This window comes from Malaya genurostris, chromosome 3 (assembly GCF_030247185.1).
Source record: "Malaya genurostris strain Urasoe2022 chromosome 3, Malgen_1.1, whole genome shotgun sequence".
Lineage (NCBI taxonomy): Eukaryota > Metazoa > Arthropoda > Insecta > Diptera > Culicidae > Malaya > Malaya genurostris.
Genome location: NC_080572.1, coordinates 17704086 through 17731732, shown reverse-complemented (window position 1 = coordinate 17731732; position 27647 = coordinate 17704086). Strand labels below are relative to the sequence as shown.

The 27647-nt window shown below is 36.5% G+C and overlaps 1 protein-coding gene and 2 non-coding genes across 6 annotated transcripts; 1 reads left to right on the top strand and 2 right to left on the bottom strand.

Moving 5' to 3' along the window:
• Window positions 1-3644: 3644 nt before the first annotated feature.
• Window positions 3645-3715, bottom strand: Trnag-gcc (transfer RNA glycine (anticodon GCC)). Its single transcript has one exon. It is a non-coding gene; the product is annotated as a tRNA-Gly (tRNA).
• Window positions 3716-3726: 11 nt separating this feature from the next.
• Trnad-guc (transfer RNA aspartic acid (anticodon GUC)) lies at window positions 3727-3798 on the bottom strand. Its single transcript has one exon. It is a non-coding gene; the product is annotated as a tRNA-Asp (tRNA).
• A 3988-nt stretch (window positions 3799-7786) lies between these two features.
• Window positions 7787-26732, top strand: LOC131436003 (chymotrypsin-1-like). Of its 4 annotated transcripts, XM_058604364.1 has the most exons (5): window positions 7787-9303; window positions 19939-19956; window positions 20012-20562; window positions 20625-20777; window positions 25920-26022. In XM_058604364.1, exons 3-4 carry the CDS (start codon window positions 20071-20073, stop codon window positions 20760-20762), a joined length of 630 nt encoding a protein of 209 aa, XP_058460347.1. In that variant the 5' UTR covers window positions 7787-9303; window positions 19939-19956; window positions 20012-20070; the 3' UTR covers window positions 20763-20777; window positions 25920-26022. The 4 variants fall into 4 exon arrangements, with proteins under 4 accessions (XP_058460347.1, XP_058460345.1, XP_058460346.1 ...); XM_058604362.1 differs by lacking the exon at window positions 7787-9303 and having other exon boundaries at window positions 19698-19956; XM_058604363.1 differs by lacking the exons at window positions 7787-9303; window positions 19939-19956; window positions 20012-20562 and adding an exon at window positions 26533-26732 and having other exon boundaries at window positions 20636-20777; window positions 25920-26470.
• The last annotated feature ends 915 nt before the right edge of the window (window positions 26733-27647 follow it).

Here is a 27647-nt window from a genome sequence, read left to right as displayed (position 1 = left end):
TAAGGCGTTTAGGAGTTATGCAATATTTTTGAGTTTTTGAAGGTATTTTTAAAACTAATTTAAATAAGTTAAAAAAAATAACACCCTTCCAATTTTCTCTTAAATTTTTACTTATAATATGACCTTTCAGGAACCGCATAGGATACATTTTTATCGATCTGGCATCTAATGAATATTGATATTTGAAGCTTGACTAGTTTTTGATGAAAAAGCAATCATAACTTTTTATTAGTAGCTCATATGAAAAAGCTTGGTTTAGCAAAATTGTGCGCAATAATCTTCTGAGAACAACTTTTCCATATAACATTTCACAAAAAAGTTGAAACAAAAAATATGATTTTTCAGGAGCCACCCTACTTTTACTCGGGAAAATTGATGTAACTCGATCAAATGAAAAGCTAGAGAGCTGCTTTCTTTCAGCAAAGTTGCTCAAAATATATACAACTTTATTGTACAACAAAATCATTTTTTAATTTCAATAAAGGAAGTTAGATCAGATTTCAATCTAAATGAGGACCACCCTGGTCACTTTTTCCATCAAAAGGGGCGCCATTTGATTGCAAACAACTTTTGTGAAGACACCAACTACAAAAAAACTAATATTTAATAGTGAAAATATTTTTGTAAATGAAACTAATAAAATTGGCAGTTTGGCATTGAGAAATTTGCAGCAACGAAAAATTTTGAATGATAAAGGATTTCTTTATAAAGAAACGATAAGAAAAAAACTTATTAGATATGATATAGTTGGGCGACATATGCACAAAAAGGGCAGAGAAGTCTTCCAAGTCATTTGATTTTTAAATTTTCAGTGAATAATAACTTCAGAATCAAATAGTTCTGATTTGATTCTGAAGCAGACGACCCCAGCCGAATAGATGAAAGTGACGTAATTTTTTCATTGTCAAAGGGTGAAACCAGAGAGAGAGCGACTCGCGAAGCGATGCGAATCATGACAGATCTCAAGGAGTCGCGCAACAGAGCTCCGTTTATTTCAGTTCAGCAAAAATGACATGTTGCACACATAAATACCATTCTTTAGTTCCAGTTTTCAAAACTACAAACGACACCAGACTGTTTTCGAATGACGATGCACTTTGTAGTCATATCAAATTCAAGAATATAAAACCTCAAATAAGAGTTATTCATGAATATGTAATAGTTGTAGGTAGAACAAGAAAATAAAATATTCCGATGAATTTAACAATGATGCTGTAATTTACAAAACCAAAAACTACTAAATATATATATAAAAAATCAATATCAGGGTATTACATTTCGATGCTGTAATTAACTTTCTGTTTCAACAGACTTCGCCACCGATTCTAAGCCTACCGGACCATTGCATGACTAGTTGCCACAATCCTACTACCACCAATAATACATACAGGTTTCTCAATAACTGACAGTATGGCATACAAAATTGTACATTTAATTCAGAATAACTGTTTTCATATGTTAAAAATTTGGTTTGTCTTGCTTAAACTGCGCACATAAACAAAAAAAACGAGTTCTTTGACTTTCATGTATAAATATTCCCAGAACTGCTGTTTCTAAAAGAAAAGTTGTTATGAGTGAATTTAATTCTTTTATTTAAAAAAATTAAATTCTTGTGTCTACATTTTTAAATCACAAACTTTAAGTTTTGTAAATGTTGGTAAGTTGATTTTGCTGTAACTTCACGCTAAGTTAAGGTTTAAAATAAAATTAAAATTAAAATAAAAATTAAAATTTTAGAAAGACAATTATTTGTTTTAGTTTTTCGGTTGTTTTTTTATTCTTGAGAAAATGTCGAACTTTTTTCAGTGTATATTTTTTAAGAGTGCTGATTAACAATTTCCAAATTATCACGATTTGAAGAAAGAGCATTCAAAAATGCCCGGTTTGGTGGTTCAATGTATAGAGCGCAGGTTTAACAAGCCAGTTGTCGTATGTTCGAGCGCAGGCCTAGAAGGATTCTTAGTGTCAGTACAAACCATGCAATGGTTTCGAACAGTATGAATCGACTGCGAAATTTGTTGAAACAGAAAGGTCAAGTTCCAGCAAAGGAAAATTTTTTCTTGTATTTTTTTATTTAGCTCAAATTTTGCATATACATTTTTTATGATCAACTAAGACAATTTACATCATAAGTTTTTCATTTTTACTCTAGTCTTATATTCCAGAAAAGACTAAGCAAAAATCCATTTAAAATTGTCAAAAATATATGATTTAGGACTGGTTTTTACAGGTATAAATAAAAGGTCTTATGATAATATACCAAAATTCTGAATTTCATCTGGATCCGAAAAAAATCTAAATCAACATCAAAACTGCTTCAATCGGTAATCATTACCAGTAGACGGCCAAACAAAGCGATTCCGGTTATTCCTTCAAAAATGGAAGAAAATTATTTTGAAGAATACCACAGTCTTATATATGATAGTATGATTGATATGAGAAAGGCATCATTACACCACTAGGTGGATTAGAATATGTTTTGTAATTATAACGACTATATAAAAAATTTAGTGCTGCTGAAATAAATTTTCATTTGATTTTTATTTGAAAAAGAATACTTAATATTCAAATATCTCAAAAAACGTATTTTTGATTTTTTGTATTTTTCGATATGTTGTAGCTGAAGTCCAAAGTAAAGGACTGTCAAATTTCTAGAATCGAAGAATAATATTTGAAAAAGTATCATACCTTCAAAATACTGCGAGCACAGAAAAAGATAATAATCCAGTAGGCTCCATTTCACTGCCACCAACAGGATTACTGAGGTTTTCGGAAATTGTAGAATGGATTTTCACAGCATTCAATATTTCTGAACCCTCAAAGAGTTTGGGCCAATCCCTAGTACGCATGCATAACGGCATTCCTTCCAATAGCTAGAACTTTTTTGAAGCAGTTATCAACTCAATGGCCAATTCTCTCAGGGTTTGTACTCAGAGTCAATATGCCTGAAATTTTTGGGATTTCCATAGAGCGTAGGTGATCCGGGATTCCACACACTTCGCGTTGCATGGATATGTCGAAAAATAGAGTTGAGTCAGGAACATTTAGGAGGCTGACACGGATAGGAATATATCTTGAAGGATTTATTTCCTGGGACATATGGTTAAAATATACTGTCACGAATCTTGTTTGATATTGAAGCTCGACCAGCCTTTCGAAGTTATTAATAACCAGGGGATTCAGTACCTCACATCTTATTAGCAGTCGTGATGAAAGCTCCCAAAAGCGATCTTTCAATGGAAGAACTCCCGCCAGACTTATTGTATGTGTCGAATGCATGCAGCCTAAGGCAATTCACAAGCAACGATACTGAATTCGCTCAAGTTTGATAATATGAGAGTTTGCAGCGGAACGAAAGCAAACGCATCCATATTCCATCACTGAAAGTATCGTTGTCTGATACAATTTTATTAGATCTTGCGGATGAGCACCCCACCAAGATCCTAAAAATTCTATGATGGTTTCATAACCGGTTTCGAACTTCGATCTCCCGATTTCAGAACATCTAACACTTTTATCGCAGTAGACTATGATAGCCACCTGAGAAAAGATTGGTAGCGGCAGCGCGACCTGGACCGAGAAACATTAGATCAGAAAGCACGCCAGTTAATCGACTGAGCCACGGAAGCACATAGAAAGTAACTTGCATCGGCCGGGAAACGAACACGGGCCGCCTGCGTGGCAGGCGAGCATTCTACCACTGAACCACCGATGCTTAAAAATAGCCTCCCCGACGGGGAATCGAACCCCGGTCTCCCGCGTGACAGGCGGGGATACTTACCACTATACTACCGAGGACTTGTTGAGTGTCCTATTTTGTTTGCTAAAAATCTCCGGCATATCAGATTTCCCTGCCATAGACGACGGTTTTGAAGGAGTGAGCGATGCAAAAGCGAAGCTGTTGGAAGCACGCGAGTCTATAAATAGAAGCGAAATTATAGCTAACGTTTCAGTCCTACGCGTAGCATGCTAGAGGTAGGTTGTTGTTAGACAGCAAGACAAAAAGTGCCATAAAACGATTTGAAACATTAATTGCTATGCTCTGATCTTGTGTCATGCAAGCTCGGATGAAATTCTATGTTATGTCGCTTCGCCTGAGAACTCCCCAGGGTAAATGAGTGCTTAAGTTTAATTTCTAATTTATATAGGATGAACTCGATTGATAATGAGAAAAAGTTTATCGCTTCAACCGAAATCGCAGAATGGTAGAGAAACTTAACACTATAAAAACAACTGCTTGCATACAAAACTTGAACACAATCTTGGCGAAGAGAAGCTTAAATATCAAAATCGTATCGCAAGTATGTACAAAGATATAATTGCATACATTTGGGATATTGGTGTAATTTCGTCGGTTATAAAACAAACAATGTTCGGTGTTGGTTCCGAATCAAGATCAATCTAATGTCGTTTTCGATTTTATACTGCACTACACCGGTGCAGTGCTACACCATGGCATGAATAAACGAACAAAAATGATGAAAACATAAACAGTAACCCTTGACTACAATAAACGATTCCATTGCACAGAGCTACATCGAACTTTTGATGAGTGCTACACCAGTGGTATCGGTGCAGAAAAAGTGTAGCACTGGTGTAGTGCAATTGATAAAAACGAACGGTTTCAGTGCAGCTTTCGCTACGCCGGTGAAGTGCAATTTAAAAACGAAAACGATATAAGCAGACTCTCGTGCAAAAGCTTCTATACTACCGACAATTTGGAGATGATTCTGGTATTCTTTTAAATTTTAACTTATGTGTTTATAGCATTTTTAGTTTTGACCACCGCCGAATTTACTTTGGATCAGAAAAAAATCGCGTAAACTGTGCTTCTTAACATCTCAAATTATACAGAGGGGAGTTTTCTCGATTCGTGTTATAGCTTCGACTTAAGAAGTGATTATGTATTAATATAGCTGGTATCGTTTTGAGCTAACCGCAGGTTATTTTTCGAGAAAAAACGTGGTAATCCGAAACCGATTCTAAGATTTCGAACTTTTAAGATATTCAGTGTGATTTCGATTGACTTCCAAAACATCAATGTAAACATCGAACGCAGAGTTGCAAAGAATCGAATGAAAAACACATTTTAAAATTACAGGGTCCGGCACTCGAAGTGTAACCAACTTCAGACCTTCGAGCCTGGCGTCAAGGTAAATGCGACATATTATCGGGAAAGTATTCTGGAGGTTGCTTTGAAGCCGTGGGCAGACAAACATTTCGGTGGCAGACCATGGACGTTTCAGCAGGACTCGGCACCGTCTCACAAAGCTCGAGTGAACCAAGAATGGCTGAAAAACAATGTTCCGAACTTCATCACGTCCACACAATGGCTCTCGAATTCACCAGATGCGAATCCAATGGATTATTCTCTTTGGGCCATTTTGGAGAGCAAAGTCCAAACTAAAAGATACACCAGTCTCGAGGCGCTGAAAAAAGTTATTGTCCGCGAGTGGGCCAAAATACACCTGCAAGTCACATTCGGGCAGCTTGCGATTCGTTTTTTGACCGTCTCAAGGCCATAGTCAAGGCAAAAGGTGGTCATATCGAGCAAAAGTGAATTGATTCTGAATTTTGTATTATTTTTACACATTTTGTACTTTGAATTAAGTAAAAGTAATTTTCCAAACTGAATTTATGGCCTTTTTAATTGGTTACACTTCGAGTGCCGGACCCTGTAGGTTCTAAATTTCAAACTTTGTTATCTCTAGAATTATTTGACTCGAAGTATTGAATAGATTTTCGATCCAAACGTAATAAAAAAATTCAATTCCACCAGAAAGGCAACTTTGTCTGTTCCAAAGTAAACGAATTGCATCAATTAATCATCGGCATGTCATTCTACACGAGGGTGCAGCAGAAATTGCCATTAAGCGCTCATTTTTCCCACCACAGGTACGAATAGAAGGATAATCGAATAACAGCCGCTTACACTTGAGTGGAGTTGCAAGATATGTCTCGGCCACCCCAGTATGAGTGATGGTAATGATACCCCCCTACCCAACAGATTATTGTCGATACCGGCATTGGAGATTAGCTCTACTAGCTGCCCGGGTTCGCATAGCTGACGTAATACTGGGATATGCCCGTAGCTTTTACGACAGTTATACGAAAAGAATGCATCCAGCTAAACATTTTGCAACCACCGCCCATCAAATGCTGGGTGAAAACCTGCTGATGTCGAATGGTGTGTCACGGTTCAACTGTGACTGAAATGGCGCAAAATGTTTTTCTTGCCAAGAAACCAATCACGAATTGACAATTACTTGAAGGCAGAGTCGATTCTCCGTTTAACTCCTATACAACAAATTAACTAAATAAAAAAAAGTTGATGAAAAATCATCAGGAAAATTGTTGTACCTGGAACCAAAACATATTTTCGATACAGAATTTTATATCGAAGGAAGAACGAAACTCGCTCGCTCGCTCGCTCGTAACTTTACTTCCGTCACAAAGTTGCAACCCCTTAAATCGTCCCTGAAACAAGTCAATTCAATTTACCCGGAACGTTACCAATATTGTACGATAACTGGAAAGAGTCCTCAATGCGCTAACAGGAGAATACTTTGGAGTTCTTTCCAATGAACTCTGCCTAGAGGTTTAACTGTGAGGTTAGGAAAATTCAATTTCAGTACTGGTCCTTCGGATTATCCCTACACTGCAAGTAGCAGATAGGATGGATTGACAATTAGAGATGCGGAAAAGCAGTCCTTTCTTAGTAGATCATACAAAACAAAAGTTACAGCTGTAGACTGTAGTGTATCTATTCAGGCACCTTTCGCGCTCTGTTCAACTCTCCTCAATTTGAATGTACAACGATTTCATTCGATTAAAGATCCAAAAAGTCAGAATCGAAGAAGACTAATTCGGCCTGCTGTTGTAGTGCCCCTTTTCTCGACTGAAATCTTTTGTTCTTGTTCTGAAGCACACTTCATCCTGCACATTCCACTTACCAGAATCAAGCTCAGAACGTAGAGCATCCTGCATTGTGACTGTTAAGAGCGGTCGCTTTTACTCGGTGCGAAACAATGCTCCCTTCTAGAAGCACTCGGGCGACGAAACGAAACGAACACTTCGTTAGGGTTAAGATGGACGCGCTCAATTTTCTATCCAGTGAATGAAGAAAAAGGCTCGGCAACCATCGTGCCACTTGGAGGTGGTTAAGATGACACACAAAAAGAGCAGCTCACGACAGGGCCACGGTTGTATACTACAACTACCAATGAAAGGGATTGCCCTGACTGGAAGCGATAGAAACCACTTCACCACTTGGTGACAAGGGAAAACTGCGCCACTTGCACACTAGGTATCTGAATTTTGATAGGAATTGTTTCTGGTTCAATTCTAAGGGTTACAAAGAACTTTGTTCGTGCTATACAGGTATCCTGACAGGCGAATTTACGACTGAGCGGACAACCCTTTGGATATTTCATACCTGAAAAATAACATTTGAGTAGTCGCAAAAGTCTGACTGACAATCGTTTATTTTTCTATATTAAGTTAAAAATGGGTTTATGATTTTTAGTCAAAATCAACACTATGATAAACAATAAAACTAAATAACATTTGAAGTTCAAACTTCTAGTCAAGAAAAACTGGAAAACTTTGTACTGGAAAGATTTTCCCAAAATTGTTGACCCTTATTTGTGAAGTTAGGGGGTTTCTTCTGATTTTTATTTCATTTTTTTTTTCAAAAACTTCTTCAGCAAAAAAAAAATAAATTGTCAACTCGTTTTCATGGAAACCGTTTACAGCATTCCTTGCAATCATAAATTAGCATTTTGCTGAATTAAGACGTAAAGATGTGTATAAATTATAATTCTATCCTGATTATAAGTGTTTTATGCCGGAGCGTCTATAGAAAAAAATTAGAAGTGTGGAACGTCATACTATGTTCCAAGGGTGTAATAGGCTGGTTCAGAAGACTGAAGGTTTGGAAGGTTTCGATACGGTAAGAAATTAAACATTCAATACAAACTCGAGCATTGGTAGATGGAACGGTGACCTCGGAACACGATTTGCTCTGTATACGAAATGGGCCATCGGAATTCGATTGAGTTAATACCTTCCTGAGTTCTGGAAAAATCAATTGAAAGAAAAACCATGCGGCTCCATTACATTATAATCAGATGTAGTATTGAGTGGTATTTAGTTTTAAGATCTCTGGGCTTTAGTATTTTTTTTGTTTTAACCTTAAGGTCATTCGCCTCTTCGTGCCAGAAAAATGTGCGGGGATGGAAATCGAACCCAAGTGGGCTGCGTGAAAGGGCATTGACTTACACATCACGCTATACCCATCCCCTGGCTTTAGTATTGACGTAATTAAATAAATGAGAGAGTTTCTTTATACTTATTTATACGTGAATTTGATGTCTGGGACTATATTTTTCTTTTAAAAGTTCTATGTTTTTAATGTACTTTTGATAAATCATTGTTTGGGAAAGAATATTGTTATAAACATTTCTTGAACGCAGTTGACGATGATATATTTGTAACGTTAGTGATTCACAATTATTTGTTTATTTTTCAAATTTAAATCTATACTTTATGTCTTCGACTCGTCAGTACATAACAGTTTATGAAATGTGCCGGTTATGTGCCCTATGCACAAAATATGATAACCTAACGGAGCAGCTAGCTTGTCACTCGCTGTATGCTTGGTTTTTGTGGCGCGTCGTCGTGTTCGCTTAAGTATACTGAATGTATTATCTGTTGATTCTACGGGAACTAGCAGGCAAATTCTGAACTTTCGGCGATTTATTTTTTTGACCTAATTTGAAGCGCTTGTATCTCGGTAATTTGTTGATGGATTTGCCACATTTAACATATGTGCAGTGCGGCGCTGTCAAATATGTGTTCGTTTGTGTGTGTGTATTAACTGCATTGCAATTCGCTTCACCGGTGAGCGATTGGGTTGCTAGGGGTAACCATGTTAACTTCTCTCGCCCGGCAAGCAAAAAACTATTTGCACGTGAGAGGGATGGATTGTTGGATAAGTTGAGGAGAACTGAAACTTGACACTAATGAAACTGTTGATTATTAGAAACGTTTGAATTCTCAACGCGGGAACTTGAATTGTGCTTGAATTACATAATATGATTTAATTTGTCATTTGTTAAGCTAAAGTTTTAAAAATATACATGCGGCCCGATAGAAATTCGCTAGGCACGGCACCCCGGCAAGTAGCTCTAGGCCCGAGGTCCTTTCAGGTGGTAACCCTACCAAACAGCCTCAAACTCAAACGAGCTCAAGGAAAACATTCGTGCTGAAATCGACGCTATAACACCCGAGATGCTAGAAAAGGTAATAGCAAACGCAGAAAAAGTAGTCATTTTGTAACTGCTAACAAAGGTGGCCACATAATTGATAGTGTTTTCAAAACCTAGTCCAAAAAATTCTATGGAACCAAACTGAATAAAAATACATTATTTATAGAAAGCGGTTGTTTGTTCTCAAAGTTATTCAATGTTTACATACCGACATAAAACAATAATGAGAATCAATTACAAAGTCGGTAACGAACAATCATTGCAGCACCTGCGGATTTTAAACATATGATTTCACTTACCGACCAAAAACTGTGTAGTTAAACCTCGGACTCGGGAAAAATTTTGAAGCATTATACACAATTTTCTATTCCAGCCAATTTTGAAATCAACTTCAAGAAATATTTCTTTTTTTTTTAAAGGTTGCATTCACGAACCGATATAAGAAGACAAAACCTAAGTTGTGACGTTTGAAATTCTGTTTTCAACAGACGTCGCAGCCAAATTTGTTGGGTAAAGTATAAATGAATGACTATTGTTGCGCCTCTAAGCAGTAATTTTTCTTCGCGATAAGTATTGTTTGAATACTCTTATCGGATCATACTTTATTTCAATTGTTAGATTCTGAAAATGAAGCAATTTAAAGATTAGAAAATGTGAAATCAGGTTTGCCTTTCTCATGAAAAAAACCTTTGCATCTAGGCCCGGAGGGCAGAGTTTCATATACCACTCCAATCAATTCGTTAAGATCGCAAAATGTCCGTGTTTATATCACTCATTTTTCTCGGTGATGTGTGTTCGAAAAAAGTTAAAGTCGGGGTATAACATACAATATAATAAAAATATCAATGATAAAAAGCTCTATGCGGTAACAAGCGAAAATTACAATTGGCATGAAATATCATTCTAAGCAAGCTCGTATGCAATTGCCCATTCGTAACTGCTGGAAGATCGAGTCTATGTTTAATAATGTCGTGTTCGCTTGAGAAAACTGAAACTGACTTAGGATAGTTTCATCAAGTAAACACACAAACAGCAAACTGTGTTGGACTATCATTTACAACGAAAGTGTGAGCAAACCCGATTTAAGAATCAGGTTCGAAACTAGCTCGATTTTCAGTTCAGTTACGTTGAAACTAGGAAATGGATTTAAACAATCGGTTTGACAGTAGGTAAGGTGGAAACTGGGTTAGGTTTGACATCAAGTGAATACGACATTAGGTTTTGGAAATTCCCATAAAGACAAAGGTGTTCATGAAATTATGAAAAAATATCAATTATTGTCTTCCAGAAAAAAAATTTTGATATAACAATGCAGAGAGCGCTAGTCTTACAAGTCAGTTGTCGTATGTTTAAGCCCCGACCAGGAAAGATTTTTAGTGTCAGTTGGATCACTACACTATACTATACAATCCGCTGCACTAGGAATCGTCTGCGAAGTCTGTTGAAACAGAAAAGCCAAATTTCACAAAAGAATGTTAATGCCAAGACTTTGCTTTGCTTTATTCGTGGTGTATCACAAATATTTCGAGCAAGAGTGTCAACCCTTATCATTCCGATAGGCGAGTATGGGCAGTACATTTTGCATTTTGTTAGCAAGAAACTAATTTGTAGGGAAAGATTATGCCATACTTTTAGGTAAAAGTAGTCAAGAAAAAGTGAGGCGACGATAATAATAGGTCATATGTTACAAAAGAAGAAATGAAAAAATAGGATAATATCCATCATTCTTGAACCTGGATCAAACGGTAAACATATTAGGATGCAGTAGTTCGATCGAATCTTCAATCGTCACCTACTTTGGCGAAGCTTAAAAGGACAGCGAAATTGAACTTTCCAAGTGAAAGTATTTCTCGCGAAGGAAAAGGTTTTGTCGGTTCGATTTATTGTTATGAATGAAAAACTTTGTTTAAATCTAAAACATATTTTAAATTGATTTTCTGCAAGATTTAGTCGTATATCATTTCCATACTTTCATTAAAAAATAACAGCTTTTCAGCTCTGCCTCACTACGGATCAGAAAAAAAAACATGAAAAAAAACCGCTCACTTCAAAAAGATAAGATCCAATTGTTGTTCATGTACCAGCTCTTGTTCAGCTATTTTATCCAATCTAGTTAGTATCCATGCCTCATTACAAACGCATAAATTATTTTTCAACGACACTCTTTGAAGCTTTTATGAAATGCAAAACATTTCCCGATGGTTCTTACGCAAACTGTAAAAACTTGGACCGTCTAAAAAAGGTCAAAGTCTCGTGCTTATTTCCATGTAGTAATCTTCAGTTCCGCTGTCGATGAAAATAATTGTACCACTGCGCTATGCGACTGGCCGCCACAAGAAAAACGGAAAAAAGATAGGAAATTTTAATAATTCGCTTACTGCTCCTGAATATATACAAACTTGGCAAGCTTTCATTGTTCTGTTCTGGCTAAGAATAATCGGTTTCTGTTGTTTCCGTGTTTTGACTTAACCTGACTTTGGCTTTCCCGGGTTGACCCTGGGAGAACCATTAAAACTCGAGATGAGGTATGAAAAAAGTTTTCCGCTTCTTTCCCATTATGTTGGCTCATTTCATTCAGTTTTACCGGACTTTTAATCAGATTCTGCTCGTCTCGGAAGTTTGTGTTTTTTATTAGTATTTTGATTTGGCACTTCTTTCGCTACTTCATCTACCAGGGAGGGGTGGCGGTTATTCCGAAACCGAAAATAAACTTTTTCAATATAGAATACTTGTAGATTTGAAAATGTACTTGCGGTGTTGTGGCAGTATCGTATCATCTGTCAGACTACCCAACTAATGGCCGGTGCAGAAGAACTTTAAACAGTCTCCACTAGATAGCGGTTTCAATTATTTCTACCAACAAACTTGTTTGGCTTCATCAATCCTTATCACCATCGATTCATCAGAAATGTAGAGCTGCATTTGGGTTGCTTCGCTTTGTTTCAGCATACCCAACTTTGTCGAAACGTTTAGACCAGGTTGGGAAACTGGGTTGCTTCCGGGCAGCTCTCCGATGGGTCGTTAACTTGCACACTATTTCATTATTTAAATGCCTTTCCATTCTCGGCTCCTATGTAGAGCTCTGTGCTGCGTTGAGAATTGTTTTGGAACGGCTGCTTCACTTCGGATGGAGAAATGTGGTGATGGAAAAGGAATTAGTTCCATTGTAACTGATATTGCAGATAATTAAACAAAAGGATATCGTTCATAGGTGAAATTTATGAATGTTGACACGTAAACTTTGATTAGCTGTTTCGGATGAAAATATAATAACTTTATGGGTTTGAGCTGTCAACCATAAAACCATTTACCATGAAAAGTATAATCAACTTTAGAAATTAGAGGCATGGTTTGGAAACAACAATGTTATTGTTTTATGCCGTTCGTGAACGGTTAATACCTACAATCTTAAAAAAGGGCGGGTGGGTGATCTCACAAACATAACTGGAGGAAGTTAATACGGATAAAACTGCTTCTAACAAACTTTCGAGTGTAAATAATTGTTTGTATCAGCTGATTGTGTGCAATTTGCAACTTTTACTGCTTCATTTCCACAATTGTAACGATGCATGTACAGGGTCCGCCATATAACTTTTTTTTAAACATGCAATAAAACACAAACGGTTCATCCGATTTCAATTTTTTTTTTCATATTAAAGTACAATCCTTCCGGTTGATTGTGGAATATAATTTCATTCAAATGGCTGCCTCGGCTGGCCTTGCAGTACACCATACGGTCGGTCAAGTTTTTTAGTACATTTTCGATTGTATGCAGCTTTATTTCAGCTATGGCTGCACGAGTGTTGTCCTTCAAGGCTTGAATTGTCTCTGGCTTGTCCACATAACACTTATCTTTGACAGCCTCTCAAAGATAATAGGCTAACGGCGCCAAATCACAGCTCCGAGGCGGCCAAACTACATCCGAATTTCGACTGATAATTAGATTTTCGAAGACAGTGCGCAGAAGATCGATCGTAGCGTTGGCTGTGTGGCACGGAGCGCCATCTTGTTTTTAACCAAATGGTGTCCAAGTCTTCCTCTTCAAGTAACAGGAAGAACCAATCGCTAATCATGGCGCGGTAGCGCTCGCCATTGACCGTGGCGGCGGCTCCTGCCTCATTTTCGAAGAAAAATGGCCCAATGATGCCGCCAGATAAAAAAAAACCGCACCAAACCGTCACTCTCACTGTATACCAAACAGAGAAATGGAGCATGTTTAAAATAACTAAACTGTTAGTAGATTTTTATATTTTATTTATGATGATTTTCAGCTGGAATATGATTGTTTTGAACTAATTTCTCCCTTAAAAATAAACAATGTTCTCTGTTTGATTTGAATCAAAATTTTTGTCTAGTCAAATGAAAAAAATATTTGTTCGAGCTGAATTTATTTCTGAAATAAACTAACTATTCATTACACATCAATCAAAGTTGAACTGATGTTATCTGCAATGTCTATGTGGCATTCCACGCAAAATCAGCCACTAAATTTTTTTTTAATTTTGCTATTTTTTTTCGGTAAAGAACTCAAAAATATTCGACACTTATTTTTTTTATTTCAATAAGGGGGGGGGGGGAATTTTCGAGATATGTTTTTTTTTGATATTTCGTGTTTTCAGAAAAGAGCCTTTTTTCAACAGCCAATACTGAAAAATCTAATACAGATACAAAAATTCGTTCAAGACATGAATTGTGCGTTTTTGCCTTTCTCATATAGAAAGGCTATGCAATCACTGTGAAAATCGACGAACTGAGCAAATGTCTGTGTGTGTGTATGTGTGTGTGTGTGTGTGTGTGTGTGTGTGTGTGTGTGTAACAAAAATATGCACTCACTTTTCTCAGAGATGGCTGAACCGATTTTCACAAACAAAGATTCAAATGAAAGGTCTCATAGTCCCATAGCCTGCTTCCTTCCGATCCGACTTCCGGTTCCGGAGATATAGGATGATATGTACCAAATAAGTGAAAAAAATATGCACTCACTTTTTTCAGAGATGGCTGAACATATTTTCACAAACTAAGATTCAAATGAAAGGTATTATGGTCCCATAGCTTGCTATTGAATTTCATTTGAATGTGATTTCCGGTTCCGGAGTTATATGGTAATATGTGAAAATTTGAGATAAAGTTTACACTCAATTATCTCTGGAACACCTCAACCGATTTTTGCAAACTTAGATTCAAATGAAAGGTATTATAATATCCTAAAAATTTATGGAACATTTTATCGGGATCCAACTTCCGGTTTTGAAACTAAAGCGTGATAAGTGGAAAAGTTCCGAGAGCACCGAAAGTGGAGAAGAGAAACTCATAAAACTAAATTTACTTCGATTTCTCTGCGATGTTTGAACCAATTTTCACAAATCTTGATTTGAATTAAGGTTCATACTGTCTTTAAAGCTACTGTGAAATTTCATCCGGATCCGACTTCCGCAGTTACAGGGCGATGAGTGTCAAAGTTTTCAAATCGCCACATAGAGTGACAATATGTACAACACCGAAAGAAGAAGAAAACACAAAACGAACAAGACGTGCTTTGTTCTATTTCGTACACGTTGTGTAGTGATGTCAATAATAATAATAATATTAATAATAATAATAATAATAATAATAATAATAATAATAATAATAATAATAATAATAATAATAATAATAATAATAATAATAATAATAATAATAATAATAATAATAATAATAAAAATAATAATAATAATAATAATAATAATAATAATAATCCTACTACATGTTTTATGCTGCTGATTCATGATGTTTAGCTTGACTTACATATGCAAAAGTAACAGAAACGCAGGTTCGTTTCGTTTGTTAGATTTCGTTTAATTGGTTTAATTGAAATAGAGCATGAGATAGTAAGTATAGGTTTAACCACGTTCAAAACTGTTCTAATTTGTAGGTTATATTTGTTGGTAAAAAACGAACCAACTTCGGCTATTCCGTTTATCTGAATCCGATTTCGGAAGAATTGGAAATAGTGATCAAAAACTGCAAAACGGATCTCACTTACTTTTCTTGGAGATGGCCAAATCGATTTTCACAAACTTATGGTTTCAAAAGTAAAGTCTTACAGTTTCATACGGAATTCCTTATTTGTTGTGGATACTACTTTCGGTTCCGGAACTACAGGGTAAACAGGTTTTATAGAGTTTGTGAGATTAGATCCGAACAAATTATCATATTTCTATTCAATAAACAGTTGTTTTTGCGAATTTCACGATTATATTTATGATGTAATGAGTAATATGAGAAAGGCATCATTACACCAATAGGTGGATTAAAATAGGGTTTTTCCTTAGCTTTCAAATAAGCGATTCCATAAAACAACCTTTAAAGTAAATATAATGAAAAGAGGTAAAAATTAATAAACAAATAAAAAAAATTTAAACTTGGGCCTAATGTTTTTTTCTTTTTTTTTTTGTTTAAAAAGGAAGCCTTAGGGGTTCAACTCATTCATGATAAAGTTTCAGAGTGGAGGGAAGTGGAATACTTTCGGAGCAGTGAATTTTTCAATTACGACCCGCACGCTCGGATACAGGCTTAACTTGTCGACACATGTCGCGCCACAGATCGAATCCTAACTTTGTCAGTTTATTGTTAGCAACGTTTTAGGCAGAAAACAAGTAAAATTGGGACAAAGGATTTACGTGAGTAATAAAATGATGGTGACTTAAAGTTTTTGCACAGTTGCAATTTTTCTATGATTTGGTTTTTCTGATTTACAAAAACTCAATACTTCAAACGTGTCCTGGGAAGAGAAAACTTTCATTTTCAATTCCTTGTCTCCGTGCGGATCAACATAGTGAAACAATTGTGTTCCAGAAATAGTTTTACATTTTTCGAAACGATTTTTATGAAATTTCTTTGTTTTTACATAATCTTCCGAACATTTGTATATGACTGAAATATTGGGTAAAGAAGATGCTTTCCTAGCCCACTCGTACAATTCATTCGCCTTCTTGGGAAGTTTCTTCACCAAGTTGAATTTAAGCCTGTCCAATCCAGGAGCGTTATTGTTACAAGACAAGCGTGCTATAGAAAATTCCATCATTGAAAATGGACTATCAATGGAACCATTATTTGGGGTAGACTCCCGAATAATGTTCCAATTAGGAACAGTATCAGGACAAACTTTCCTAGCAAATGCTCTTGTACTTGGTTTCTAAAACCAAGAATTTTTCAAAATTCTAAGGAGTTCCACCTCCTGGTTTTAAAAACATCTTGAAAGCGTTTTGCTTCGCGTGTTTAGCATCTAGTACTCTTTGTCCAACCTTCTTTGGAAGCCTTCTGTTGGTCGATGGACCAAGAAATCGTTTGGTTTGGGCTTGTTCTGCGGCCTCCAGAATCGATCAAACGAGGGAGTCATATTCTTCCAGCAGGGGGAGTTCTTCCATTGAATTTAAGACAATTGAAATATTGATTTAGTATTTAATTCAGTCAATATTGTTTGTCGAATCATATGGAATATTAACTGGATTAGCAATACCTTTGTTACTGCTAATTGAGATGATGATTGGTAAATGATCGCTAGAGAGATAAATCTAATGCACTTGGAGGAGGTCTTGGAATCCGTGTCATGCTACCCATATTCAATGCTGTCATGTTGAAATTGTCGCAAATATTATATATTAAAGATGATCTGTTATCATTGTAAACGGAACCCCACATAATTCCGTGCGAATTGAAATCTCCCAGAATAAATCGTCGAGCAGGGAGGGCTTCAACCATTTAATTGAGCTGTCGTTGTCCAACTTGTGCTCTTGGAGGAATATACACCGAAGCTACACAAATGTCTTTTCCTTTAATGTTAATGTAGATCCGGCAAATGTTACTCGAAACGAATTTGAGGGACTTAATTCCATCGACAATAGATGCTGAGTACAATTGCTTGCACTCGAGTATCTTAACTCCCTCAAGCATAGAGTTTTTAAAACGCCCAACTCCATTTTTATGTAAATCATCGGCTGTCAGACTTGTTTCGGTGACAACACCGTCAATTTCCACCTCCTTCGATGGAATGTTAACTCGATATTCAATAACGAATAATTCACAGGTTACAATTTTGTTTCCTGTTTCAAATCGTTAACAACAACTCGAATTTTATCTATAATAACTTTAGAGATTTCTACAACTTCAGAAATATGTGATGTCAAATCGTTTGTAATTTGCATCAAATTTAATGCCTTTTCTTTGCGTCGAAAACAGACTATCCATGGCCCAGTGGTACCCTCTGGATAATGTGTAGTCCTTGGAGTATTTAAGCTCTTACTAGTATCCGGAATCGGATTCGGATAATCTTCCATGAGATCATCCATTACATTAACTGTTTTTTTTTTGTAATTTAATAGTTTAACAATGAAAACTTATGTATAGTAAAATTTCAGTTATAAGAGTAATAAAAAAATTAAATTAAATCTACCTTGTTGCTGTTGTCTGTGTTCCTCTGTCGTAAAGAACGACGTGAAGCTCACCCAACGATTTCCAATTGGCAGTCTTTTGGTATCGTGTTCCGTTTTTCGCCGTTGCTCTGCCGTCGTTGTGGTCACCACTGAACTTGGTGTGCTGCCTGTACCTGACCCCAGGTACAGTGCTATTTCTCTTGGTGGCGATCAAATGTGATGCTTGCAGTGTAGCACTACGCGATATGTAGGGGAAAGTCTTATAAAGCGTCCCTGCTAGCCAAAATGCCCCCTTCCCTTTCTTAAGCATTGAAGACTTTTCTGAACCAAAGTTTTATCACTAACACTATCTTTTCGTAGGATCTTTCTGCTATGCAAGCTTGGTGGTTGTCGTTTGCAGGAAAGTATGAAAAAACTAAAAATTTCATTTGGCAGCTTTGCGATGTAAAGTTTTGCTTCGACTAAATAGATGTTTTATCCACCATTTCTTTGACATACTGATTATCTCAAAACAGTAACTTTATGGACATTTCAAGAAGCACAATGCATCGTTGTTGCGGGATAAAATGTCTTTTGTTGTGTGTCATGCCACTGATTTGTTGTGAGACATATTTTACGGCTGCTGGGGCATTATGTCTGAGGCGAGCGAAAATAACCAAGAATGTGGCCGTTTTGGAAAATGTGTTTATATCAATCAATTCTCATCTTTTCTATTGGAATCATTGAAAATTGTGTTCCTCATCCGTATTGCAATGAAATACTTACATTCTCGAGGAAAATATATCAATACACTTGGAAATATCTCAATGTTTTCTTAAGGGGGCATATTATAACACTTTACCCTATCGTCTCTTTCGATCCTATGCAGCGTACAAATTCTGGTACCTGGTAGATCAGCACTGAGTTGCCTTAGCACCTATGTGCCTTTGCACTCCTTCGTCTTCGCACCTTTATGCGATGGCCCCACTGTGACTCGACACTTCTATGCGTTCGCACCTCTGTGTCTGTGCGTATGAACGAGATGGCCTACGTTGATGATTTTCCAATCGGAAACGCCCCGAGTATTGCCTTTGCGAATGGCACCAGCATTTTAACGACCTGTAGCTTAGAGTAGCAGCCGTTAACTCACGAGCCAGTATAATCGAAACACAACCTTTTCGCTTGAATTTATAATACTGAATGAATTTATCATTATCACTTTTTTGAAGATTTAACCACAAATTTTTGATCATATTTCTGATGGCATGGAGAAAGAATTATTTATTTTTTTATTCAATGATATATTTAATAAGGCCACTGCCTTAGCTTTAAGATTCCGAGGGCGATTATGCTAAGGACACCACGATTAAGTTATGTTAAGATTTTTACGATTAAGTTCTATCCATTCTATCATTGAGCGAATTTTGAAAAAGTGCCTCATAGTAAAGACATATTCAAGTCAAAATAAACACACACACAAGATATAAATCCATGCTTATCTTTTGTCGTTGAAAAAAAACATTTATAAACGAAACGGTGGCTTGCAAATGGATTCAGTTCAAAGTGTAGATACCTCTTTTTCATTAAACGGGATTAAACAAAATGAAACAAACAATAATCATGTAACCCAAAAAAAAATAATACGGATAAAAATTCATTGCCGGTACCATGATTAAGAAATTATGAAAATCATGAAACGTGTCTTCACATGTTATAGGCAAAATGATTTAAATCATGAAAATGTTTATGGGATTTGTATGTACGTATGTATGTGTGATAACATAATATAAAATAATATAATATAATATAATATAATATAATATAATATAATATAATATAATATATTATAATATAATATAATATAATATAATATAATGTAATATAATATAATATAATATAATATAATATAATATAATATAATATAATATAATATAATATAATATAATATAATATGATTTAATATAACATAATGTAATATAATACAATATAATCTAACAATATAATATAAACTAATAGTATCATTTTTGTTATAACAATAAGTAAATCGGCGGAAAGTATCACAACAATTATATCAAGTCGAAATTTCAGAACGAAAGAATGACACTCGATTATTTTTATGACTGTTCAGGGTGTTGGGTAATCTTGCTTGAGTTTTGACTTTATTTCTCTTATCTGACCACCCACGCAAGTTATAAAAGAGTTTACCTGTAGCTCTATTTAACATTATTGTGTTCTGTTTGCAATGTACCGTTGCGGATTTCTCCTCATCTACCTGACAGGCGTCACATTGGCGATTCGTAAGTAAATTTATTGATACCGTTACGTATGTGAATTTATGAGTTTTTTGTGCAGCAACCGCCGATAAGCGCATCGTAGGAGGTTTTCCAGCGGAATACGGAGAGGCCCCGTGGATGGTTTCGATGCGCAGCTCGCTCAATGTTCATTTATGCGGTGGAACATTGCTGAACCGGAACTTCGTTCTGACGACAGCCGTATGCATGGAAGGTCGACTGGCCACCAATACAATGGCCGTAGTGGGCTCCCGATTTCTTAATACTGTAGCTGCTGCTTATTACGGTACACGAACGATTACTCATCCGCAATATAATCAAAATACCCTGGAATTCAACGTAGCACTGTTCCGAACGTTCTATAACGTAATATTTACTGACATTGTACAACCGATTCAATTGAACGCAAACTTCATCAACGCTGGAACTCGTGGTCGAATGTATGGTTGGGGAGCCACGCAACCTGGCGATGGTAATTCCAATGCACTGCAAACCATCAACCTCAACGTAATCGACAACGATGTTTGCAGAGACTCATTGGGATCCGATGGAATGCGAGTTACCGCATCTACAATGTGCACGTTAACCCGCGAAGGTCAGGGACTATGCACCGTGAGTTTAATCCGAAATAGTTCCCAGAACGTACAACATTTAAACGGTTATTTGCTTTCCAGAACGATGCCGGTGGTGCCCTGGTTGTAGACTTCTCCGTCATTGGCGTCGCCTCCTGGAAGATTCCATGCGCCACTGGTCGACCAGATGTTTTCGTACGTACTTCAGTCATACGTGATTGGGTTGTAAGCATTATCTAAGGAAACAAAATAATGGTAAAATCACATTATAACAATAGATTTGGTACCGCTGTTTAAAATGCATGCATGAGAAAACTAATTTAAATCACTGCGTTTATATCTATTATTGTTATCATTTAAATATTAATTATCACATCAGTCCCATATGAAGTCTTTTTTTATAATACTTTCTGAAACTACAGTAATGATTATCGCTTTTTTTGTAAAATTTAAGATCAGATTAATTCTTGTTTGCCCTATATGTGAAGAAGCCGCATATCATCCTAACCATATGAAAATCAAAGCTCCATTTTGGATGTTTTGGTTAATATTTCCGGTACAACTAGTCCCGGAAAGAACTTTTAACTTAAACTTGCGTATCGATGAAAGACTCATTTATTCGCGAGTCGAAGTAACGATGGCATCTAGAAGGCGTTAATTTCTTATTCGTTTTCGAACAACTTTTATGATGAATTTATCCCTTTGAACGGCGGCTTGATAATTTGCATATCAACTAACTAGATCTATTGACCAAAAAGTGTGATTGTGAGTTTCAAGAGATTCTATAAACTGTTTAAACTAGAAAGTGAGTGAAGTTAGTTTGTCTTTAAACTAGAGAAATTGATACTGACTTTTTTACACTAACTATCCTGTAGCTCAGGAACTGGAAATCGTGAATTTAATGGACATTATTATTTCACACTCACATACATTCACACATTTTAATAGTACATGGCTCGGGTTAGCGATTCAATGCATAGGGCACTGGTCTTACCATTACCATGCGATGGTTCTGAACGCTATGAATCGGCTGCGAAGTCTTTTGAAACAGGAGGTCAAATTCCACAAAAGGAATGAAGTACCAAGGATGTTTTGACAACATTTTTAACAAGTAACATTTTTCGAATAAAAACGATTGGAAAAAGTGTATGCAAAAATTACATTTTACCTTTTTAGAAACCAGTCTTGAGCCGTCATACGAAAGTTCATACAGGAAATGTCACAATTTTGAATATGTGTATATTCGACGAGTGAGTTCCGACTCCCGGTTCCGGAATTATAGGGTAGATGTGTTGAAAATTAAATACCATCACTTGAAGGGGGGAAACAAAAAACGTAAAAAAAATTCTAAGCTAGCCTCAAAACTCGCTCCCGGTTTCCGATTCCGGAGGCATCGAATATAGTGGTCATATTTTCCCAAATGGATCTCACTCTCATTTTTCATAGCAACGGTTTGACCGATTTTAAAAAACTTAGGCTTAAACTAAAGGTCCTGTGGTCTTGTACGGAATTCCTCAATTTCATCCAAATCCGACTTCCGGTTACGGAATTAAATGGTTAAACGTGTTAAAAAATTGATACCATCAATTAAAGGGGTAAAAACATATGTAAAAAATTTTCTAAACCTGCCTCCAAACTACTCCAATCGGTAGTCATTATCAGTAGACTGTCAAATAAACAGATTCCGGTTATTCTTTCAAGAATCGAAGAAAATTATTTTGAAGACTAGCACAGTATTACATATAATAGCATGTTTGCATTGATATAAGAAAGGCTTCATTACACCCCCAGGTTTATAATTCACTAATATTAATTACAAAACAATACTGATGAATCATAGTTGAAACTGGTTCGATACCGTGCACCCTTTGAATGGTGCATTTATTGCACCCAATAGATAGACACTTATAGCCAGGCGCCTACCCAGAAAAAAATTTCTCGGGGTGTTTTCATTATATAGGGGGGACCGGGGCTAAATCGGACACTTCAATCGGAAATTGAAAAAAACATACATTGAAACTGAAAAAAATACTGAAAAAAGTGAATCTTGCCAAAATTCAGTCATTTAACTAATTACGTTTTTATGAATTTGAATCAGAGCTAATTGGCTAAAGTGGCACGCTTCCCTAGTTATTTGGAAACTTGTACCTTGTCGTGGCTTTTCATCAATTTCCTGATGGAATGGGAAGGATAAAACGAACATTGAAGGGAATTGTGAAGTGTGCGAGGTAGAAAAGAACACAAAATAAAATGAATCAAATTGTTCTGCATCCCTGGAATGATGCCGAACGATCTGCAGGTGCCAAAATGCACATTTAAAAAAACCTCCAAATCCCGAGAGGATTTAGAGATTTTAGAAAAATCGATACCATACATACACTTCCTGAATATACACTTCCTGAATACACACTTCGATACACTTCCTGAAGAATGCAAAACGATTCGCAATATGTAATAGCAGAAGTAAATTCGGCATGTAGTTGCGTCAATGCGGGACAGTTACATATCAGATGATATGAAGTACCGTAATCGCATTCACGCAAATCACACAAATAATACTCAGCACGATAAATAATAGCCATATGATAATTGAGTGCAATTTCCAGTCAGAGCTCTGGCCAGTATACTGCAATGACATTATGACATTTTCATATTCCAATCTAGTAAATGCTGTTGTCCGAACGCAAGTTTGCAAGCTGCCCCAGTAACTGGTATGTTTAGATACAGCCCAAGAACGAATCCAGTAGTTGACAGTGATAAAGCTGGATCTTTTATTCGTGATTCCAGCTCTAGCCAACTTGTCTAAGATTGTTGATGACTGACAATTTCTAGCGCATCCGAATTTTCAAAACCCAACTGCATCATCCATCTTATGAGGCCCTGTCTCGTAGGCTAAAAGATGCAATGGTTACATCATCCTGCATTTGAAACTCGGTTACATTAGTGAAATACGTTGCCATCGCAACAAGTCTTACCAAACGCTATTTGCTTTGCAGAACCAACAAACGACCTGTAATCATCAGTGTTTAGGATATCATACTTCCCTTTGGCAGCGTGATGAATCAATACTATAAACAATTAAGTATAGTATGAGAGCAAATAAATAGAAATGAATTTACTATTAACTAGGGTAACGTGCCACTTGAGCCAATTAGTTCTGATACTATTAATGGCTTTAGCTCCACTGGAATTCGTATAATATGAAGAATATGAATATGAAGTCATCACTCGACGAAGACCGGTTATACGGAAAATATTCCGAAAAATAGACATACTATCTGTCCATGCCCAAAGTAGCATAATGGAGAAACATCAACAAATTGTAACTTGTCATAAACGTATATTTTTCTGTTTCCATGTGAATGATATAAAATCAAATCAAATCTTCGTTACTAACAACTTGTTTAGCAATCGTCGGTAAAACGAGCAAGCTTCGTCTACGATTTAAGCCATTTAAGTGTAATAACGTGTTCTACTTGGGTCACCCAGTCAGTCTAACTGTGAAACAAGATTAACTCTTGGTTGAAATAATTCCGCCGGATGCGACACGGGTTACCTGTTTGGTGGTCTTAATATAAGCCCATTATCTCTGTGAAGAATACTAAAGTAAACAGACGCGTCTACTTTTTGCTGCAATCAAAATAATTTTAATGGTCTGAATATCAACAAAAAAGTATTTTCTGACCTTTTTAATGGTGTCATACATTGAAGAACATAAATCGAAAGGGTGAATGCATTGAATGTTTATGAAGTGAATTCCATCTATTTTGTGATTCAATAGCAGTTGCTATCAAAATATTCGCTACTAAAGTTTTTTTCCTCACTTCCAAAATTTCTACAGAATTCGATCACCGTCACCTCAAGGTGTTCGATTATCGGGATACCATTTTTTCGACAAACTCTGCTTTATACAGTAGGCGTCTCCATTCAACTCAATTCATGACTGTTCGCTACCAACCTCGGTAACTGTGAAGGATCCGCATCACTGTCAGACATGGCGACTCCAAATAACGCCTTTTGACTAAAAGCCTCCGAAATGAATAAACTCCTTTTTTTTTTCAATCTTAAGCTCAGCTGTTTTTGCTTAATTTTTTCCATTTCTAGCAGATTTTCATGGGGTTCCGGTAACCGAACACCTTTTTTGAAATGACCAAAAATAATCACTTTACTAAATAGGTTAAGAGAATTTCAATCATTGGAATCAATTTATTTCCTTAATAAGTTGCTCTCCATAGACATTAGCTGTCTTTTACTATACAAATATCCACATAATGTGCACTTAGTCAAATTTTATACGCCAAAAATAATCGATCTAAATGACTGTTTGCAACTTTCAGCACAATTCCCAACTTTCAGCACAATTCCCCTTGTAGTTCCGGAATCGGAAATCGGATCCGGATGAAATCCAATAGCAATCTGTGGAACCATTGGACCTTTCATTCAAGCTTAAGTTTGTGGAAATCGGTTTGGTTATCTCTGAGATAATGAAGTGAGATTTGTTTTAGAATTTTAAACCACTGTTCCCGGTACTGCGGAACAAGAAAATGAGAACCGGTATAGTCGAAGTCGATTCATGTGATCAGCAACTATCATAACCTACAAATTTAAATAATATTTGTAGGTTATGTTAGTAATTCAGTATCGTTCTACAGGAATGTGTGACCTTTCATTTGAGCCCAAATTTTTGAAAATCGATTCAGCCATCTCTTTGAAAATCAACTGCATGTTTTTGACAAAACGTTTCGCAATCTCGACGAACTGAATCGAATGGTATATGATACACGGCCCTCCGGTATCGATTCGAAAGTCGGGTTTAATAGTGATTTCATATCCGGTCTTTATCAGATCGAAAAAAATCGATTTTTTAAAGATATTTCATGAACTACAAATAAATTCTATTCGGATCTGATTCTAATTCTAGAGTTTCGGACTGTTGAGTACCATTGGTTAGAAAATGCGAGCATATTGCATAAAAGAGAATTTGAATGTATGTACAGCTCTCGTTTCTGAGATGACTCAGCGTACATAATTTGTGAATGACGCCCCATTAGATATAATTGCAGTGTTGGGAAGAACGAAACGGATGGAATGGAATGATTATTCAAAAACAAAAGTGACGGTACTTGCCAATAAGGTTGACAATCGTAATCCAACTAATCTTGCACGAGGTTTGGAATCCTGCTAATCTTGCACGAGGTTTGGCTTTATTCGTCTTATCTGACCACCCACGCAAGCTATAAAAGAGTTTACCTGAAGCTCAATTTATCATTCTTGTTTTCTGTTAGCAATGTATCTTGTCGGATTTTCCCTCATTTGCCTGATAGGCGTCACATTGGCGATTCGTAAGTAAATTTATTGATACCGTTATGTATGTCATTTTTTATTTATTTTGTGCAGCAACCGCCGATAAGCGTATCGTAGGGGGTTTTCCGGCGGAATACGGAGAGGCCCCGTGGATGGTTTCGATGCGCAGCTCGCTCAATGTTCATTTATGCGGTGGAACATTGCTGAACCAGAACTTCGTTCTGACGACAGCCGTATGCATGGAAGGTCGACTGGCCACCAATACAATGGCCGTAGTGGGTTCTCGATTTCTGAATACCCAAGCTGCTGCTTATTACGGTACACAAACAATTACTCATCCGCAGTATAATCAAAACACCCTGGAATTCAACGTAGCACTGTTCCGAACGTTCTTTAACGTAATATTTACTGACATTGTACAACCGATTCAATTGAACGCAAACTTCACCAGTGCGGGAACTCGTGGTCGAATGTACGGTTGGGGTGCTACCGAATCCGGCGATGGTAATTCCAATGCACTGCAAACCATCAACCTCAACGTAATCGACAACGATGTTTGCAGAGACTCATTGGGATCCGATGGAATGCGAGTTACAGCATCTACAATGTGCACGTTAACCCGCGAAGGTCAGGGACTATGCACCGTGAGTTTAATCCGAAATAGTTCCCAGAATGTACAAAGTTTAAACGGTTATTTGCTTTTCAGAACGATGCCGGTGGCGCCCTGGTAGTAGACTTCTCCGTCATTGGCGTCGCCTCCTGGAAGATTCCATGCGCCACTGGTCGACCAGATGTTTTCGTACGTGCTTCAGCCATACGTGATTGGGTTGTAAGCATTATCTAAGGTCGCAGAATGTAGTGATAAAACTGTTCGATAATCTAAAATACAGAACGCGCAGATAAGAATCTATATATTACATTGATTTGGATGATTTCCATGTGTGCAATTCCACACCCAGGCATTTTGTAGGTGTCGACTTCAGTATACTCCCAATAGGGTTTCCGACGCCCCTGAATCAATTTAATCTATTCGAAAAACATCAAAAGTGAATAATTCTTCTTATCGTTTTGTCATGCCATGGGGTTCCCAAGTCACCTCATAAAAGTACGCATGTACGTAATTATTTTTAGTATTATCAATCACGTGATGGAAAATTTTATCGGGTATTTGAATTGTCCAACACTTGTGTGGTCGTTGAAAAGCTTGCTGTACAGTACGAACAGGTTGAAGGCAAATTCGATATTTTTTAAGTCTTTACAGTCGTTATGTACACACCTACAAAATATCGTGTAAATTTACGTCTTCTAAGACCGACATATACGAGCGTCAAAAATGACTCATTTTTACATTAGAAGTGAAGCATTTAGTGTTGAAGCATGTAATTTTACTCGTCTGCTGTAAAAGTAGTGTGTGTTCGACACATATGTAAATAATTCTTGTAAAATTCAGTCATTTTACGAATTACGTTCTTATGATTTGAGTCATATGCAGATTTACGTCACCGGTAAATTTCATTATTTTTTAGTCGGATCTATTCAGTTATTTTCAAAGCATAACGGAATATAACACAAGTTTTTTTGCAACAAGAACAAAACACTGTTAAGCTGTTCGAACGTTGCATCGATACTACATGTTTTAAACAACTTAATTTCCTTAGTAGGAAGTCTCAATCAGAAAATACACCCAAATCCTGATTAGCTCTGCCATCTCGGATCAAAATTATTGAAATTAATTTTTTTATCATATATCTTCTAATTATTCCACAATTAGCGTAGGAAATAGATACACTAAAATAATAGTTGATAGGATCATAAAATGGT

Bases quoted from the DNA above. Each gene is read 5' to 3' on its own strand.
- LOC131436003 (XM_058604361.1), top strand. From the start codon at position 25,810: ATGTATCTTGTCGGATTTTCCCTCATTTGCCTGATAGGCGTCACATTG. The intron at 25,865-25,919 runs GTAAGTAAATTT...TATTTTGTGCAG, and splicing joins AGGCGTCACATTGGCGATTC to CAACCGCCGATAAGCGTATC. The intron at 26,471-26,532 runs GTGAGTTTAATC...TTTGCTTTTCAG, and splicing joins AAGGTCAGGGACTATGCACC to AACGATGCCGGTGGCGCCCT.